Source organism: Sapajus apella, unplaced genomic scaffold (genome assembly GCF_009761245.1).
Source record: "Sapajus apella isolate SASKATOON/1434 unplaced genomic scaffold, GSC_monkey_1.0 scaffold38, whole genome shotgun sequence".
In the NCBI taxonomy this organism is placed as follows: Eukaryota; Metazoa; Chordata; class Mammalia; order Primates; family Cebidae; genus Sapajus; species Sapajus apella.
In genome coordinates, this window is record NW_022436978.1 from 17862511 (window position 1) to 17882696 (window position 20186).

Here is a 20186-nt window from a genome sequence, read left to right on the forward strand (position 1 = left end):
GAGATCCCCCACCTACCCTTGTCCTCATAAAGCCTCTTCAGACCCCCCTGGCATTTTGTTAGCTCAACAATGCAGCAAGTTACAAAGGCGGTGGGATGCTGACTGGAGCATCACCCGTACCACCTCCTACCAGGGTGAACGTGCACGGCTCTTTACATTCTTTATTCGTGCTTCTCTACAGATGCCAATTCTAACACCTCCCCTTTTTTACCTGTTAAATAAAATAGACTTGTTAAAAATAAAATTAGTTAGGTGAAATCATGAATGGGAACGTGTCTAGCACAGATGTTGGTACCTGGTAGGTGATACACAGGTCCTTCCTCTGTCTCTTCTTTTGCCAGGCTCTGTGCTAGATGCGGCTAGAAATAAATACACAAACATGACCTAGAAGCTGCCTTCGAGATGCTTGTCTCAGCTGACCACAGTACAAGACAGAAAAGCTCTGGGTGCTCCACAGATGGGGCAAATGAGGTCCCCATGGAGCACAGAGGAGAGGGATTCCATGTTAGAATCACTAGGAGAAGCCATCAAGGAAGAGATAGCTTTTAGGAATTAACTTCATGAATAGGTAGGATTTCTCTACAATTCTTCCTTTTCCTTTTTATTGTATTTTAATTTTTTAGAGACAGAGTCTTTCTCCAACACCCAGGCTAGAGTACAGTGGTATGATCATAGCTCACTGCAACCTTGAACTCCCAGGCTCAAGCGATCCCCCCTCCTCGGCTTCCCATGTAGCTGGGGCTACAGGCATGCATTGCATGCCAGGCTAATTTTTACGTTTTTGTGAAGATGAGGCCTTACTGTGTTGCTCAGCCTGGTCTTAAATCCTGGGCTCAGTCAGTTCTCCTACCTTGGCCTCCCAAAGTGCTGGGATTCCAGGGCTAAGCCATTGTGCTCAGCCCTTAAGCAATTACTGACCCAGCAGTTTATGCAGAGGTGGGGTTCCAACTGCAGACTCATCAGGACCCTGGCTCCCTTCCTCTCTGGCTCTCCCCTCTTGTGTTGGTTTTTGTCCTCAGGTGGATGGATACCAGGGAATAACTCACCTGCCCCTGCCAACTAAATTCCCAGAAAAATGCCACATGTGCAGATGTTCACATATTATTGTAGGGGTTGACAGACTCTCTGGATCCATCCATTGATTCCAGATGTAATAACTCTGAATCAAGAAAATAGCCCTGCCTGGGCGCAGTGGCTCATACCTGTAATCCCAGCACTTTGGGAGGCCAAGGCAGGTGGATCACTTGAGATCAGGAGTTCGAGACCATCCTGGCCAACATGATGATATCCCGTCTCTACTAAAAATACAAAAAAAAAAAAAAAAATTGCTGGGTGTGGTAGCGGGTGCCTGTAATCCCAGCTACTCGGGAGGCTGAGGCAGGAGAATCACTTGAACCTGGGAGGCAGAGGTTGCAACGAGCTGAGATCATGCCACTGCACTCCAGCCTGGGCAAGAAGAGAGAGAGTCCGTCTCAAAACAACAACAACAACAACAACAACAAAATTTTAAAAAATAAACAAAGAGAGAAACAGCTCTATGTGAAAAGAGTCACGGCTGTAAGATTCACGTTCTCTTTCTTGAGGTAAACTTGCATGAGGATTTCTCTGTTGAAAATGAGGTGGGCGACCCTGAGTCTTTCCTTTAAAAGTTGGGTTCTGGAGTCGGACTTGTCTGGGTGAGGGGTACAGGATTATAACAGATGGTGACGATGGGGAAAGGCAGCCAGGCGGAGGGACGGCAGGAGTACCGGAATGCACGGCAACAGGGCAGCTTCGGGACTCCTTGGAGAAGGCGAGGAGACGGGTGTGAACGTAGCTGGGGTTCTGTCCGGGAGAGTCCTGGTGAGGACTGACAGCCAGACTGTGGGAGTTGGAAGGGTGGGAGTGGGACTGCCCCTGGTTTCAGGTGGTGGAGTCCCTGCCTTGGGTGCGGAGCCTTTGTCTCCGCTGTTGTCGCACTCCGTGTTGTATCACTTGGTTAGTGTCTGCTGCCTCCACTCGTCTGCCGGCTTCAGTGAGCACAGGCACTTTGGCTCTGCTCACCTCTGTACTCCCAGCACTAGTTGGAAGCCGCCTACATAATATTAATAGATGCTTGCAGCCATAAAATGAATGAGTTCATGTCCTTTGCAAGGACATGGGTGAAGCTGGAAACCATCATTTTCAGCAAACTAACCCAGGAATAGAAAACCAAACACCGCATGTTCTCACTCATAAGTGGGAGTTGAGCCATGAGAACTCATGGACACATGGAGGGGAACATCACACACCGGGGCCTGTCCAGGGGTGGAGGGCAAGGGGAGGGAGAGCATTAGGACAAATACCTAATGCCTGCGGGACTTAAAATCTAAATGATGGGTTGATAGGTGCAGCAGACCACCATGGCGCATGTATACCTAGGTAACAAACCTGCACGTTCTGCCTGCACGTGTATTTCAGAACATGAAGTAAAATAAAAAAAATACACATGCTTGATCCACATTTGGTCCATACACAGGTGGCTGGAGGGGTGAGTTGACAGGTGGAGGGAAGAGACGAGTTTGGGTCAGTGCTTCTGACAAACGCGCGCTTCAGTACTTGGTTGGATTCTCCTCTGTGGTTTCCTTCTTTGCTCATCAATAGCCATCAAGCAGGACTAGGAACTGGCTGGTCCTTTCTGTGCCGGGGCAGATCAGGTCATCTGAGCTGCCCAGTGACTTGTGCAAATGACATTTGGCATCTGGCAAACCTTTGCCCGCCACGTGCATTATTTGACCTGAAGCAGCTTGAAAAATAATATAAAAAACATGCGTTTTTGGAATCAGAGATGACTGGTTCAAACTTTAGTTCTATCTTTGATTAACTGTAAGCCTCTGAGGAGATTAGTTCTCTGGCTCTGGCTTCCTCAGGGATGATAAGAAGTTCCTCTTTCACGGTGTTGCGGTGAGAATCGAGTAACTCTTAGAGTGTCGAGCTGGCCTACAGTTAGTGCTCTCTTCGTTTTCACCTTTCATTTTTTTCATTGTGTCCTTTAAAATCACAATAAAGTGTTTATTTTACATATTTTTTCCCTGAGTTTACAATGTTCATGCTCAGTATAGTAAACTTGGTCATACAATAAACTCAAACAATTAAAAACTTTATAACTGCTAGCATTTTGTATGTTACCTTCTAGTATTCTCTCTATAAATGAGAAAATTGGATGGGAATTACAGGTGTGAGCCACTGTGCCTGGCCTCTGTGACTTTATTCTATTTTTTATAAAAATAGGATCATAATGTGCATATGATTTGTGAAGTGCTTTTCTCATTTTATCCACAAATATTTCAGTTATGTGTCTAAAAGATAAGGATTCTTCTTAAACACAAACGTAAAACCATTATTGCACCTAAAATGAGTAATAATCGTTTCATCACCAACAGAGGCAATCACTGTTATCAGGTCTTGTGCGGGCTCCCAGAGATAGTCGAAGTACCTGGAAATATCTATGTAGTTTTTCCCTCATGCAAACGCTGGCATGATGGTCGTGGTATTTCGCACTGGGGGCTACCATTGAAGTGAGTTTCCTTTCAGCTCGCATAGATGTCTCTGTGAACAGGGCCAGAGAGGGCTCTGGCGTCCGGTTTGGAGGGCTCAAGGGGCTTGGTCTTGGTTGCATGTTTTTACTCTTTGAACTGAAAAATCTGCTAACGACCAAGCAGGTGTTAGCAGCCTCAGTCTCAACCGTTTCCATGGTTGCTCATGCGAAGAACAGAGCTGCCGGCGGTGGAGGCCAGCAGACACGGGCCCTGAGGCAGAATTCAGGCCTTCTCCAACTTTGCGTCGACCCTCAAAGAAATGCTTTTATTATTTACCTACTTATTTTTGAGATGAGTTTTGCTCTTGTCACCCAGGCTGGAGTGGACTGGCGCGATCTTGGCTCACCGCAACTTCCACCTCCCAGATTCAAGCAATTTTCCTGTCTCAGCCTCCCAAGTAGCTGAGATTTCAGGCACCTGCCACCACACCCAGCTAATTTTTTGTATTTTTCATAGAGACAGGTTTCTCCATGTTGGTCAGGCTAGTCTCGAACTCCTGACCTCAGGTGATCTGCCTGCCTTGGCATCCCAAAGAGTTGGGATTACAGGCATGAGCCACTGCACCCAGCCCAAGAAATGCTTTTTAAACTGTCAATTCTATGTGGTCTGACACAGAAAATATTTTGCAATAGAGATTGATCCAGAAAGTCAGGGATGTGTTCGCTGGCATGCTCTGGAGTAAAGTCCAGAGCCTGGGTCACCTTGGTCTGCTCTTAGAACCAGTCCTGCCCACCCTCAACCTTCAGGCTCCATAGCCCCACTCCCCCAGCTCCTGCCATCCCTCCGCAGTCAGGTCTGTGCCATCCCTACTCTCACCAGAACCTGCCTTCAGAAGGCCTCCCCCACCAGGCTAAGGTCGTGCCGCCTTAGCCTCCCTTTTCCTGTCCTCCCATTAATCGATCAATCCATGTACATCACGAATGTGACCCTATAAGGAGTCCAGTCGGCAGGGAAGGGAGCTAGGAGGCTGAACTTGTTCAAAGCTAAGCTCCAGGGAAGAGCAAAGAAGAATGAACCAATGCATTGGAGACACCTCATCTGTAAAATGGATATTAAAAAATACAATGCATATAACAGCACTCTGTCATCTGTAAAGTGCTGTACAAGCATAAGGGACTTGAATTTTTTTTTTTTTTTTTGAGATGGATTCTTGCTCTGTCACCAGGCTGGAGTGTAGTGACACAGTCTTGGCTCACTGCAACCTCCACCTCCTGGGTTCAAGTGATTCTTCCTCCTCAGCCTCCTGAGTAGCTGGGACCACAGGTACATGCCACCATGCCCGGCTAATTTTTTTGTATTTTTAGTAGAGACAGGGTTTCACTGTGTTGGCCAGGATGGTCTCGATCTCTTGTCCTCGTGATCCGCCCACCTGGGCCTTCCAAAGTGCTGGGATTACAGGCGTGAGCCACCGTGCCCGGCCGGGACTTGAATTTTTATGAGAATGCTGATAACTTAAAAATAGGATCTGACAGCCAATCAATGATTTTATAAATTAATTTTTAATGACAAAAGTGGTACTCGTTCATCTTAGAGTATATAAATAAAATATATAAATAAACCAAACTAGAAAAATTCTCATAGTCTTATTACCTTCGTTATCTGTACCTTCTGTTATCTGTATAGTATATTCCCTGTCTATCCCATGATACCTGTTTCTCTGGGAGAACTGTGGTTCCCTTGATGACAAATTTTGCCATGTGACTTACTCTGGATGGTTTTGCATAAATGAATGTAGCATGCGCCCCATCTGAGCAGAAGTTTTAAAAACCTTTGTGTGGTTCTGCCATCTTTTTTCCCCTTCTGTCATGAGACCGGCATACCTCAGGTAAGGGCCTTTCCACATTCCTGGGCCCTGGAATGAGGAGCCCTGGGAAGAACATATATGGTGTTTTCCAGTCTGGATTTTGCTGATCGTGTTCCCATGGCGTCATTTAGCAGGTTCCTCTTTCCTTTGTATTTCCCATAAATTGCTGATTAAATGTAGAGTCTTAATCAGATCCAACAAACAGATTTAAAAACTCAATACATTATAAACATTTTCCATTTCATTTAATATTCTCCTGCTACGTTTTTTAAGTATCTTTGGCGCTGTCGACTGTGTGAATGTATTACATGTGAGAGAGAAGGATTTATTGTCGTAAGCCCCTGAGACGTGGGGGTTGTTTGCTACTGCAGAATAATTTGCCTTAAGATACCCGATAACCTATATCCTTTAGTCTTTTTTCTGTGACTTTATTCTGTATATGTTTTCTTTATAAAAATAGAATCCTCATGTACATACGATTTGCAAAGTGTTTTTCTCATCTTATCTGCAAATATTTCTGTTATATCTCTAAAAAATAAGGATTCTTCTTAAACATAAACATGAAACCATTATTGCACCTAAAATGAATAATTGTTGTATTATCACCAAATATTAGTCATTGTATACATTTCTCCAACTTTAAAATATATATATATATATATATATATATATATGTAGTTTAAATCAGGAATCCAAATAAAATCTGTACTTTGCAATTGGTTGATGTGTCTTAAATCTCTTTTTATCTTTAGGTTCTCCTTCTCCTCTCTCTTTTTTCCCCTTGTAATGTTTTTGTTGAAGAAACTGAACAAGTTGTTCTGTCGAGTTTTCCAGTTTTCGAGTTTTCTGGATTTTGCTGATTGTGTTCCCATGGCGTCATTTAGCAGGTTCCTCTTTCCCCTTATTTCCCATAAATTGCTGATTAAATGTAGAGGCTTAATCAGATCCAATGAATGGATTTTAAAACTCAATACATTATAAACATTTTCCATTTTGTTTAATATGTGTTTACAACATGTGTTTAAGTATCTATAGAGCTGTCAACTGTATGAATGTATTACATGTATTTCAGTACTGTTGGACAAATGTTGTTTCCAGTTTTGGGCTACTACACACAACTCACTGATAAACCTCTTGTGAACTCATCATTTTCTGGCCTCCTTTCCACCCTTTGTGTTCCATCAGTTCCTGCGGATGGTGGATGCCTGTGCCAGCTTCCTCACTGAAGCCTTGAACCCAGAAAACTGTGTTGGAATACTGAGGCTGGCTGATACACACTCGTTGGACACTCTAAAGCAGCAGGTTCAGAGTTACATCGTTCAAAACTTTGTGCAGATTCTGAACTCTGAGGAGTTCCTTGACCTACCCGTGGACACTCTGCACCACATCTTGAAAAGTGACGACCTTTACGTGACTGAGGAGGCTCAGGTGTTTGAGACCGTGATGAGCTGGGTCCGGCACAAGCCATCAGAACGACTCTGCTTACTCCCCTACGTCCTTGAGAACGTGCGCTTACCGCTTCTGGACCCCTGGTACTTTGTGGAGATGGTAGAAGCAGATCCTCTCATCAGGCAGTGTCCAGAGGTCTTCCCGCTGCTCCAGGAAGCCAGGATGTACCACCTTTCTGGCAATGAGGTGAGTCAAAGATAATGGATGCTATATTTAACCAGTGAAGTAAGGAGTTAGCTAGGGACTCATAGAGATGCAAGTGAAGCGGATTCAAAAATCCTTAGGGCATTAAGGAGAAAACACTGCCCTGCTCATTGCTGAGTCAGGCAGTTCCAGAATCCCTGATTCCCGATCTGTGAGGCCGATCCCATGTGTTCAGACAGTTACTGAGAGGATTAGGTGACATGTAGAAATCACTCATCCGCACGCCTGGCCCATGCTTCCTCTTCCCAGCTGTGGAAGGGTGGGAGGTTGGGGCCACACTGCACACACAAATAAGAACATGCCCTGGGCCAGGCGCGGTGGCTCACGCCTGTAATCCCAGCACTTTGGGAGGCCAAGGCAGGCAGATCACAAAGTGAAGAGATTGAGACCATCCTGGCCAACATGGTGAAACCCCATCTCTACTCAAAATACAAAAATTAGCTGGCCATGAAGGCGCGTGCCTATAGTCCCAGCTACAGCTACTTGGGAGGCTGAGGCAGGAGAATCGCTTGAACCCGGGAGGAGGTTGCAGTGAGCCAAGATCGCATCACTGCATTCCAGCGTGGTGACAGAGTGAGACTCCATCTCCAAACAAACAAAACAAAACAAAACAAAAACAAGAATGTACCCTGTCTATTCACTATTCCATGGGGGTGCTGCTCGCCCTCGCCCACTCTGATGAAACCTTGCATCTCTTGGATTTGGACTTTCATCATCTAAATTTCCGGAAATTTCTCAAAACTCATCTCCCTGCCCCAAGTCTGGCCTCCCTCCAGTTTATTCACCAGCTGGAAGATCTGAAACCCAAGTCTGATCCTCCTGCTCCTGGGCTTGCCTCCTTCACTGGCTCCCCATCACCTTCAGGATAAAGCCCATACTTCCTGCCGGTGTTCCCAGAGCCTGGTCTTGCATCATTAACCTCCCGCCTGCCTCTTCAGCATCCTCTCCAGCCTTCCGCTTCTGCTGCAGTCCTGATGCACTGCTTGGGGTTCCCCAAAGTAGATGTGCTTTTTCTGCCTCCAGGTCAATACGAGTCAATACGAGTGTTGTTCAAATGCTTTCTCCTCTTCTTCATCTGGCTGACTTCTACTACTTCAAAACCCAGTCTACACATCACTTTCTCCAGCGACTTTTCCATTTATTTATTTATTTAAGATGAGGTCTTGCTTTGTTGCCCAGGCTGGAATATAGTGGTACAGTCATAGCTCACTGCAGCCTCGACCTCCCAGGGTTAAGTGATCCTCCCACCTCAGCCATCCAAGTAGCTGGGACTATAGGCATACGCTACCACACCTGGCTAATTTCTAAATTTTCTGTGGAGACAAGGTCTCACTATGTTGCCCAGGCAGGTCTTGAACTCCTGAGCTTAAGTGATCTTCTTACCTCAGCTCCCAAAGTGCTAGGGTTACAGGTGTAAGCCCCACACCCAGCCACTCTCCATGTTTTCACAGCACTTGGTGCATTGCTCTGTCAAGCACCAATTGCTGCACAATAACCATTTGAATTATCATCTGTAAATATCTCTAGACTGGGAGCTTGTTATAGCAGGAAATGTGTCTTACCATACTTTTCATCTCCAGATCTTAGGAGAGAGTTCTAATACTGCTATATAGTGAATCAGTAATTAGTAAATGCTTGTTGAATGATTAAATGGGTACTATGAATGGTGAATAAACATATCATTTGGATCTACCTGGTTCTCCTTAACGATTCTTGAAGATTTTTATTCAGAACTTCATAAAGACAAGAACACATTTAGTGGAGAGGAATTAATGATATAGGAACAGCTTGTTAACAGTGTGTACACATGAACACTCATGCCTCACTATGCAGTGGTTCTGGGATTAGCTACCAAGCCTTCTTCATTAGGCCATTGGTAGAAGCCTTAGCCAAATGTGGCCCAGGGATTGTCTGAGTTTCTTTTGGAGTTTCTCCCTTTTTCTGTTGTGTTCTTTTCTAATTTTTTTGGTTGTCTTTAGAGGCACTGTTCATTCATTCACTCTGCAAACATACCCTTAAATGTGTAGTAGAATTTACCAGAGTGGTGCTTTCTTTGTGGAAAGTTTTTAAACTATAATGTATATTTCTTTAACATATAGGACTATTTAGGATCTCTGTTTCTTCTAGCATGAACTTTGATAGTTTGTGTCTCAAAGAACTTTTTCATTTCATGTAAGTTGCTGAATTTATTAGCATAAAGTTGTCCATAGCATTTCTTTATTATCCTGTTAATACCTGCAGAATCTATAGTATTGTAACCTCTCTTATTCCAAATATTGGTAATTTGTGTCCGCCCTGCTTTTTTTTTTCCTGATCAATCTGGTTAGAAGTTTATCAATTTTACTGATTTTTCTCAAACAACTAATGTCTGGTTTCATTTGATTTTCTCTATTGTTTTTCTGTTTTCTATTTCACTTATTTCTGCTCTGATCATTATTTTCTTTCTTTCTGCTTAGTTTGGTTTAATGTGCACTTCTTTCTCTAGTTTCTTATGGTGGAAGTGGAGGCCACTGATTTGAGACTTTCTTTCTAATATTGGCTTTCATGCTATAAATTTCCCCCTAAAAACTACTTAAACAGCATCCCATGTATTTAAGGATGCTATGCCTTCATTTTTTGCAAATAAATTCTGAACACCAACTATATGCCAGATATGGCACCAGGTACTGCAAAACCAGTCTGTGTGTCAGAGAAGATGGAACATTTAACAAATGAAGAATTATGAGTGGATTGATAGGGAAAGCCTAGGAAACCACATAGGCTCTATTCCATGCTGGATGTCTAGCAGATAGCCTGCATATAATTGCAGACAGGTCTTAGTCTCTGCAATGGCCCTCAGTTTGGCATTTATTCCGAGTCTCCCGTGGAATACTACACAGTCATAAAAAAGAATGCTATCATGTATTCTTTGCAGCAACATGGATAGAGCTGGAGGCCATTCTCCTAGGTGAACTGACACAGGAACAGAAAACCAAGTGCTGCATGTTTTCAATTCTAAGTGAGAGCTAAACATTGAGTACACATGAACACAAAGAAGGGAACAAAAGATACCAGGGCCCACTTGAGGGTAGAGGATGAGAGGAGGGTGAGGATTGAAAAACTACCTGTCAGATACTATGCTTATTGGATACGGATGATGAAATAATCTGTACACTAAACCCCCATGACACGCAATTTACCTATATAACAAACCTGCACATGCTCCTGAACTAAAACAAAAGTTAAAATGAATAAATAGCACTTTAAAAACAATTTAAAAATAAACAGTGCCTTGCTCAAGTATACTTCCAATATTTGTGCTATTTTTATTTCTGCTCCCTATTTTCTGAGTCTTTGAAATGCAGATGATAAAGGCTTTTCTCTGGCATAAAAGGTCCCTACCCTGTCATCTGCAAAATTGCTACAATGAAATATTTTCATTGCCTTTTGTATTTCCAAGGTGCTGGGGGCAGAGTCCGACATTATAAACTTTAGATTTAGGAGGAGACAGAATTCTGACATCTGGAAAATTCTTCGGCGGTGGAACCTGGGCTTTGAGTCAGGCAGAGATCTTGATGGCACCATTTATTTACAGTATAACCTCAGGCAATTACTTAGCTACTCTAAGGCTCAGCTCTGATCTGTAACATGGGATAATCATACCTACCAACTGACAGAACTGTTCCGAGAACCAGGTAATGAATGGATGCTCAGTACAGTGTCTGGTGCACGCTGAGTGTCCCACAAATGGAAGCTGTTGTCATTGCCATTGGATCCTTTGTCGTTGCTTCATCTCTCACAATCATTTTTCTTCTCTGGGGCTAAAATCGGTCTTTTCACTGTGTCCCAGGATTTTGTGGCCTGATTTTCCCAAATCCTTCTCGAGGTGCTGTCTCATCCTCATTTTATAGTTCGGGCAACTGAACCAACCAGCCAACGACCAAGGCCCTCCCAACTGGGGTCTCATTGCCAGTTGAGACCCTGGGAACCCAGTCTGCTCACTGCTGGCACGGCCTTGGGCTGACTCCTGTGGCAGCAGAGTGAGCCTGAAGGCTGCTCTGTGAACACCCTTCTCCCCACCCTTCATTCACCAAACTCTAACCCTCTTAGCCTATCATCACCTTTCTTTTTTAACCTTGCCTGTCCTCTACATGGGCGGTAATGACGGGAAATTTTAGAACACCAAAAGCAAATGTCAGTCTCCATTTGATTTGGGAGTGGTAGCTGGAACCTTCACTGAAGAGGTCTTTGGGGACAGAGGAAAGTTGCCTCTTCACTTAATTGCCTCCTACGTTTTCAGTTGGTCTATAGCAAAGGTGACTCTGATGTATGTGATATGGGAAAGGGGGCAGAGGCTCCAGCCCAATGACATCTTTGCTGAAACAATATGATCACTCTGTCCCCTGTACAGCGTCTGCCGAGAGTGCACAGGCACTAAGGTACAATTATCTGCTCTGTTTTGAACAATCTGAAAGTAAACTGGTTATGCCTGATCGTTGCATGCAATTCACTGGCAAACACTTCTGTGTCTGCAACAACCTGGCACGTCTCAGACTTCAGATTGACATTTGTCATGACTTTGGAGTTAATATTTTGCCAAATGTAGCTGAATTTACAATGTGGTAATGGTGCCACCACTTGGCAGTTCTATGGTGCAGAGTTCTAAGGCAGGTTCCATTACCCCAGCCAAGCCCATCAGCTAGATGATTGTTAGTTATCAATTGCTGCATAACAAATTACCCCCAAACTGAAAAGTTTAAAATAACAAACACTTACTATCTAACAGGCTCTGAGTGTCAGGAATCTAGGAGTGGTTTAGCTGGGTGCTTCTGGCTCAGGGTCTCTTAGGAAGTTACAGTAAAACTGTTGGCTGGGGCTGCAGTAATCTCAAAGTTCCAGTGGGATTCAAGCTCACTCACTGGACTGTTGGCAGGCATCAGATCCTTGCTGGCTGCTGGTTGGGAGCCTCAGTTTCTTGCCACATGGGCATCTTAACAGCTGGCCTCCCCCAGAACAAATGATCTAAGAAAGATGGCAAGAGTAATCTGGATGCAAGCTGGAAATGCCTGTTACAGCCTCACCACTTCTGCTGTGATCTGTTGATCATAGAGACCAATTCTAGAACAGTGTGGAGGGAACGACACAAGATGTGAATACCAGGAAGCAGGGTCACTGCGGGCCGTTGTGGGTGCTCACTACCACAATAGTTTAGACTGAGTTACCTCGCTTGCCCATTCATTCACTCCTCCATTCACTTTTTGTTTTGTTTTGTTTTTTGAGATGGAGTTTCGCTCCTGTTGCCTAGGCTGGAGTGCAATGGTGCGACCTTAGCTCACCACAGCCTCTGCCTCCCGGGTTCAAGAGATCTTCTGCCTCAGCCTCCTGAGTAGGTGGGATTACAGGTGCCCATAACACCCAGCTAATTTTTAAAAAATTTTTAAGTGTTTAGTAGAGACGGGGTTTCACCATGGTGGCCAGGCTGGTCTTGAACTCCTGACCTCAGTGATCCACCCACCTCGACCTCCCAAAGTGCTGGGATTACAGGCGTGAGCCACTGCGCCCAGCTCATTCACTCGTTTAGTCAGTGTTTACAGACGTCCATAAGCTCTGGGTACTATCCTTGGTGCTGAGGATCCACTGGAGAAAAAGGGCCATTCCTGCCATCAGGGTCTTACAATAAATTACAATGAAGCATGAACAGTGCCGTTGTGGGGAAATTCAGGGTTATGGGAATGTGTGCAAAGTTAGGAATGCTTCCTGGAGAAAGGGACAAAGTGTTACATGGTAAATTACTCACCATGCCTTAAAGGGTAAGTGGGTTGGGGTGGTAGCATGGGGAATTGAGAATAGAATATTATGGGGAGATCCAGGTAGCAGTCAGGAACCCAGGGATTTCAGTCAGTAGGAAGAGAGCCTTTCATTGGTCAGGACCAAGGAACAAGGTGCCAGCCCTGGGGGTCATGGCTAGTCCAGTTCTCCTAGTGGCCTCTCAATCACTCAACAGGTTACTGGGGCAGGAGAGCAGGCATTGCAAATAAGATGGGGGAAGCTTCAAAGTGAAGGCCGAGGCCTGGTTCCCAGAATGGAAGAAAGTGTCACAAGGGAATCCATTCTGGGTGGCCCGTGCTGTTTTCAAAGCATTGCCTGCAACACCTAAATGCCCTCTAAAAGAGGACCAGATTGGTGCTGGAGGCTGTGCCTCAGCTGTGGGGCATGGGGTTTAGGGACAGGAACCAGGGCTGACAGCTGGAGAGAAAGTTGCAGAGCAGCAAAGCTTGGCTTTGGTGCCATTGCCCAGACCTTGTCCTGCCAGCTTGGTGCTCTCATGGTGCCTCCAGGCTCCCTGGCCCACCCCTTCACCCTTCCCCCAGTACCATTCTGCTGTCCACACCCTCGCCCAGTCCATTGCCTAGGCTTTGTCCCCCAGCCACACCCGTCCCTGACCTGTAAGGAATAGCCGCCACAGATGTTATGGCCATGGTCCAGCCTCAAGAACTGAGGATGCAGAATTCACCGTACCAGGCTCCGAGGCACAGAAAGCTGACCAACCGAACAAAGACTGTTATAGAGAAGTCGAGGCCGGGAGTCGGCTGGTCTGATTATTTGTGGCTCCAGGTTGCATTCACTACTTGAGGGCTCAGTGTTTGCTACTGTAACCCATTTGTCACCACCTGTGGGCAAAATCGAAGTTCTGTAGTCTGTATTAGGCCAGCCTAATTTTGTAGGTAAATGGGTGACTTTGGCCATCTGGGAAATGGTGGCTGCCTCTCTGCCTCCCATCAGCACTCCTATGGAACCTTCACCATGGAGCCCAGGGGGCCAGTGGAACCAGGGAAGGGCAGCTCTTCCTTTTATAGCAATATCAAGATGGCACCTGCCACTGCTCCTACAGGCATGACTGTTGAGGAGCCAGTATGTGCTGGGTGCTCTGCTCACACCTCCACCTCATGGCCTTACGAATGCTCACAATCATCTGAGAGCAGAGAAATGAACAAGCAGTTTACAGAGGCTGTGTTGCTTCTCCAAGGCCACATGGCCATCGGTGATAGGACCCTGGTACCCTTGACTTGCAAGCCTGTGCTCTTTCAGCGGAGTCCAAATGCCCATAGCACGGATTTCTTCACTTGTCAGAAGCTCTGCGAGGTCATACACTGTGTGTTGGAACCAGTCTTCCCGCCTTCCTGGCCACACCCCGATTCCTTCTAGTTCTTGTTTCCTGAGTCTCTGAATGCTCTATGTGTCACTGTCCGGGATGTCTCTTCCAGAAGGCTGACGGGGAGCAAAGTCTGAGATCTCATCAAGAAATTAAAGGCAAGGGGGAAAGTCCAAAATGAAATTCCAGGATTTAAGGTTTCAGACCAGGCAGGAGAGGAAAGGCAGGAAGTGCCTCTGATGGTATAGACCCCAACCTGTTAAAACAGCAACAAAAACAGGTAACATTTATTGAGCACCTATTATGTACCAGGCCTGAGTGAAGCACACTACATACATTATCCCACTTCATCCTGGAAACACACCTACGAGGTAGTTACCTCTAATACCGCATGATACAGATGATGAAATCGAGGCTCAGGGAGGTGAAGTCACGTGGTCATGCCGTGGCAGGTGTGGGAATTGGAGCCTGCTCCTATTGGCTTCGTGGCCTGAGCTCTGAACCATTGTGTTGTCCTGCCTTTATGAACCCCTATTGATTTCCAGATCATATCGGAGCGCACCAAGCCCAGGATGCACGAGTTCCAGTCCGAGGTGTTCATGATCATTGGCGGCTGCACGAAGGATGAACGGTTTGTGGCAGAGGTGACCTGCCTGGACCCCCTGAGGCGCAGCCGCCTGGAGGTGGCCAAGCTCCCGCTAACGGAGCACGAGCTGGAGAGTGAGAATAAGAAGTGGGTGGAGTTTGCATGCGTGACATTGAAAAATGAGGTCTATATCTCAGGTAAGCAGGAGCCACGTGAGGCCAAAGCCAGCCGCCAGTAGCACTATGTATGTTGCTGAGTGGCAGCCCGGCAACCATCCTAGAAGAATGACTGTGACTTGGTGATGATCTGGCTCTGAGTAAGACGGGATGTGGACCCAGGAGCTCAGGTGGTCTTATCGTGAAGGCACACTGCTACTCAATAAACACTAAACTGTGAGCAGCATTGCACTATTTTTTTTCTTTTTCTTTTTCTTTTTTTTTTTTTTTTTGAGATGGAGTCTTGCTCTGTCCCCCAGGCTGAAGTGCAGTGGTGCGATCCTGACTAGCTGCAACCTCCAACTTCCCAATTCAAGCAATTCTCCTGCCTCAGCCTCCCAAGTAGCTAGGATTACAGGCACCTGCCACCATGCCCAGCTAATTTCTGTATTTTTGGTAGAGACGGGTTTCACCTTGTTGGCCAGGCTGATCTTGAACTCCAGACCACAGGAGATCCACCCACCTCACTCTCCCAAAGTGCTAGGATTACTATAAATTGAACCACTGTGCCTGGCCCAATTTTTTTGTATTTTAAGTAGAGATGGGGTTTCACCATGTTAGCCAGGCTGGTCCAGAACTCCTGATCTCAGGTGATCCGCCCGCCTCAGCCTCCCAAAGTGCTGGGATTACAGGCGTCAGCCACCGCACCCGACCCACATGTTATTATTTTGTGAGAAATGTGTCGTTCGCTTTTTAATGATACAAGCAGAACCTGAAAGCATGCTTGTTATACACGGTTAAAGAAACAGAAACTTGTCCTTCAGTTAACAAAATAATCTAGACCTGAGGGCATGCTGGTTTAATGGAGATACATATTGAGTGAGATAGTTACCACATGCCAAGCACAGCGTCCTGCCAAGCACGTGGTGGGAGCTTCATTACACTGGCCGGTATCATCGCTACTGATACGCTTTTTACCAGCTATATCACAGTCTACCAAATGGATGAACCAAGATTGTTTCAGCTTTCTTTGAAAAACCTCTTTAAAAAATACTGCAGTAGGCATTCTTAGACACATATATTTTTTCATACTTGTGCTGCTACTGGAAAGTTTCCTGGAAGTGGTCATATGTGAACAGGCAATTTCGTATATGTTGCAAAATTGTCCTGCAGAAAAGTCAGACCAATTTACAGTTCAATCAGTGATGAATGGTGGTGCCCATTTTCTTTATCCTTGGTAACGATTTTTATTATTACTCATTTAAATTTTTAATAGACTAGAATGTTTAAATTTACATTCCTAGGTCATCAGTGAGGTTGAGCATGTTTTATATATTTACCAGATAATTGTATTTATTTTTAAAATTATCTGTTCATACCCTTCGACAGTTTCTATCAGATTTTTGTCTTTTTCTTACTAACTTTTTGGAGCTCTTACTATTTATCCTTTGCTATTTGCCTTGTGAATATTTTCTCCTAGACTGTGGTGGTTTTTAAACTTTGTATTTACATAGTTTTCTTTCCTATACAATTCTACATTTCCTGTTATGCTTAGAAACCCCTCGTAACCCCACGGTCATTAACATAATCTCCTATACATTCTCCAGTTACTTCTAGAGAAGTAACATTTGAATTTTGCTTTAAATGTAATGTAAAATAAGTATCTAACTCAATTTTCATCCAAATGAATAACCAATTGTTCTAATAACATTTATTTAATGATCTGTATATATTTTAGTCTGTTCTGTGCTCTTGTCAGTTTGTCTAGTACTGCACTGTTTGTATTATAATAGCCTTTTAGTATATTTTAATATTTGATAAGGAAAGCCTTCTTCTTCACTTTTCTTTTTCAAAAGTTTCTTAGAAATTTTTCCAAACTTAATCTTCCCAGTGAAATTTAAAATTATCCCATCAACTTCCCCCCAAAAGTCCTGAAGGCATTGTGTATATAGATTACCCCAGGGAGGGCTGACATCTTCACAATAATGTGTCCCATTTATGCACACAATATGCTTTCTCAAGTTTTTTTTTTGGTCCTAAAATAAAATAATAGGTTTTCTTCTTTTTCTTTTATAAACGTTGCATACATTCCTTTGAAATTTTATAGTTATTTTATACTTTTTGATGCTACCTAAATGGGGTCCGTATCACAGTGTTTTGAATAAATGGAGACCTCTGAAAGGTACCCCACGCAAAGAAAAATGGCCAAACTATGAACAAAAGATTCATGGAAGAGGAAGCAGCCTCCCTTGTAGTGAGAAAAAACAAACTGACATAGTTTTTCTTTGTCAGACTCAATTAAAAAAATTTTTTTAAAAGACAGAAAACAAAACCACCACCACCCTCAAAAAGTGGGTATGAGGAAAAGTCGCCCAGCACAGCTGTGGAGGGTGCTTTGGTTACACCTGTAAAAGTTCAGGTGCACATGCCTTTGACTTAGAAAACCCGCTTCCGCGCTCCACACCAGAGAAACGCCCCGACACGGTGGCTGGTCAGCAATGGTCATTTCTGCACTATTGCGCATGTGTAGGTCTGCAAAGTAAATCTTTGCTTCCAGTCGTTGGTGGTACTCTATGGGAAAATGGAAAAACAGAGCTGTGAAATAGTTGATTAAAATCAGAAAAAGTCAGTTCTCCCTTTTCTTTGTCTCTTCCCCCAGCTGCTGAATTACATATTTTCTGTTTTTTAGGAGAGCTGTCTTCAAGAAAATATTTACCAGGTCACTCTCAAATGATCTGTTAGGGGCATCTCATACTCCTCTAACAAATTAATTTAGAAATAGGATCAGTCTCACTGATCTTTTTATATAGATCAGAAAGACAAACCAAGAGAATGTTGTACGATTTCTTGGTGATTTTTGCAGGTCTGTATCTTTGCTTTTTTGTTTAAATAAATAAGTCAACATAGAACTTAAGCTGCCATGTAATTTGCCTTCTGGACAAAGCCCACTGTCCCTGCCCAGCCTTACTTCCTGCTCCTTGTGAGCACAAACGCTGAGCCCAGGCTCCCTCGGGCGCCGACCCACCCAGGCTGACTTGGGGCCTACCCTCTGAAGCCTTCCTGGGACACCGCTCACTTAGCCACCTCCTCTCTGAACTTTGCCTGCACTGAGGTGGCACATGGCACCGTGGGGCGCACGATGCATTCTGTCCTTCGCTGCCCCCCGCGTTTGCCTTGTCTCCCACACCAGACTGCACACACCTTCAGGGCTGTTTTGATCTCCCCGCAAGCTGGGGCTGGCCGAGGAACCCGGCATTTTTGGACATGCGGGATGTTATGGGAGATGCTGTATTTCTGACATATCTGGTGGTTTCTTAAATGCTTTTTATCTCTTGCAGGTGGCAAAGAAACACAGCATGATGTTTGGAAATATAATTCTTCAATCAACAAATGGATTCAGATTGAGTATTTAAACATAGGCCGCTGGAGGCATAAGATGGTGGTGCTGGGCGGTAAGGTCTATGTGATCGGAGGCTTCGACGGCTTACAGAGAATCAACAATGTGGAGACCTACGACCCCTTTCACAACTGCTGGTCGGAGGTAGAGGAGATGATTTCGTTTTTCTTTTCTTTCTTTTTTTTTTTTTGAGAGGGAGTCTCACTCTGTTGCCCAGGCTGGAGTGCAGTGGCACGATCTTGGCTCACTGCAACCTCTGCCTCCCGGGTTCAAGTGATTCTCCTGTCTCAGCCTCCTGAGTAGCTGGGACTACAGGCGCCCACGACCACACCCAGCTAAGTTTTATATTTGCAGTAGAGATGGGGTTTCACCATGTTGGCCAGGCTGGTCCTGATCTCTTGACCTTGTGATCTGCCCGCCTTGGCCTCCCAAAGTGCTGGGATTACAGGTGTGAGGTATCGTGCCTGGCCAGGAGATGATTTCTATGACTAACTGTCTGTATTATTTCTTCAATGTTTTTTTTTTTTTTTTTTTTTTAATGCTTGGGAATGTACCTACAGTGGTGGCCAGCTTTCTGATCACATTACTTCTGAGGAGAACATTTTTGGTGGCTCTGAGCTTCCCTCCTTCTGGAAGCCCATGCTTTTTGCTGATTAAGTCACAGAAACAATATCTTCCAGGTGGTGAAGGTCTGTGTGGGCACCTGTCCTAATCCGGCCAGAGCCCCAGATGTGAGCAGAGGCTCACGCTGTCGTGCACGGCAGCTCTCTTGGTCTGCATGTCCTGGCCTAGGGTCCTGTCCCCTCAGATGCCTTCTCTCCTATTCTTCTCCATACTGGACACATGCAGATCACTTTATTACACCATTTGTGAACCCAGAGTTATTCCATCATGTTAGAAATTGTCCCCTCGTTATTTTCTCATCCATGAAGAGCCACTTACAGGCCTGCATGTCAGACTTTAGCAGCACAACCTCAGGCATATATCACACCAGGAAAAGAAAAGCCACCTGATCTCATTTCCAGGCTATTCCCAATTTCCAGTTTTCTTTCTCCTTATCAAATCAGATGTCCGAGCATGTCCCAGCTTAATGGAGAGTACAACACCGTCACTGTAGGCACAAGCAGAGGCAGCCAGGTCACCACATCATGTAGTCAAGACTGTCAGCCTGAAAAGTGCTATATGGACAGCTCCTAGCATTTGCGGGGACCTGCCCAAGATCTTCTCAAAACAACTCCTATCCCAGAGCTGCTCCATGATCAAAAGGGTCATGTAACTGGGCAAGAGGCTCCTTTAGTGTCCAGGGGTTCCCAGGGTAGAAGCACATGTCTGACTTAATCTCAAAAGCCTCAGTGTTGCCCTGTAGTGGAAGAGCCCACTTACCTGTGGCCACCTTAAACCCATATACCAGCTTTTCTTCCTCGACATAAGCACCGAGGAAAATCAATGCTGGTACACAGTAGGCACTCCATAAACATTTTTTTGAGTGGATGAGCACATGAATGAATATGAACATGCATGTATAAAAAAGTCATATTCCTGAGCTGGGCGTGGTGGCTCACACCTGTAATCCTGACACTTTGGGAAGCCAGGGCAGCTGGATCACCTGAGGTCGGGAGTTAGACTCCAGCCTGATCAACATGGAGAAACCCTGTCTCTACTAAAAATACAAAATTAGCCGGGCGTGGTGGCTCATGCCTGTAGTCCCAGCTACTCGGTACGCTGAGGCAGGAGAATCGCTTGAACCCGGGAGATGAAGGTTACAGTGAGCTGAGATTGCCCCATTGCACTCCAGCCTGGGCAACAAGAGCTAAATGCTGTCTCCAAAAAAGAAAAAAAAAATCATTTTCCTCCAACATTGGCTGACTTCATCTGTATAAACTTATTCGTGCCTATCCTCCT

The 20186-nt window shown here is 45.0% G+C and overlaps 1 protein-coding gene and 2 long non-coding RNA genes across 5 annotated transcripts in view; 1 reads left to right on the top strand and 2 right to left on the bottom strand.

Annotated features, from left to right (window-relative positions):
* The window catches only part of LOC116564963, a 129439-nt gene that overhangs the window by 83338 nt on the left and 25915 nt on the right, over positions 1–20186 (bottom strand). Inside the window, exon 3 of one of the 3 annotated variants that reach the window (XR_004275176.1) lies at positions 13751–14402. The exons of the other annotated variants lie outside the window; for them this stretch is intronic. This is a non-coding gene — a long non-coding RNA (uncharacterized LOC116564963). Of the gene's footprint in view, positions 1–13750; positions 14403–20186 lie in introns of those variants that run through there. 3 annotated transcript variants of the gene reach the window in all.
* Positions 1–20186, top strand: part of KLHL6 (kelch like family member 6) — a 61544-nt gene that overhangs the window by 39865 nt on the left and 1493 nt on the right. Inside the window, exons 3-5 of the mRNA XM_032298474.1 lie at positions 6547–6996; positions 14692–14929; positions 18226–18428. Coding sequence (XP_032154365.1) covers positions 6547–6996; positions 14692–14929; positions 18226–18428 — 891 coding nt within the window. The remainder of the gene's footprint in view (positions 1–6546; positions 6997–14691; positions 14930–18225; positions 18429–20186) is intronic.
* On the bottom strand, positions 11579–13670 carry LOC116564964. The gene is made up of 2 exons (XR_004275187.1): positions 13438–13670; positions 11579–12015 (listed from the first exon to the last, which is right to left on the bottom strand). It is a non-coding gene; the product is annotated as an uncharacterized LOC116564964 (long non-coding RNA).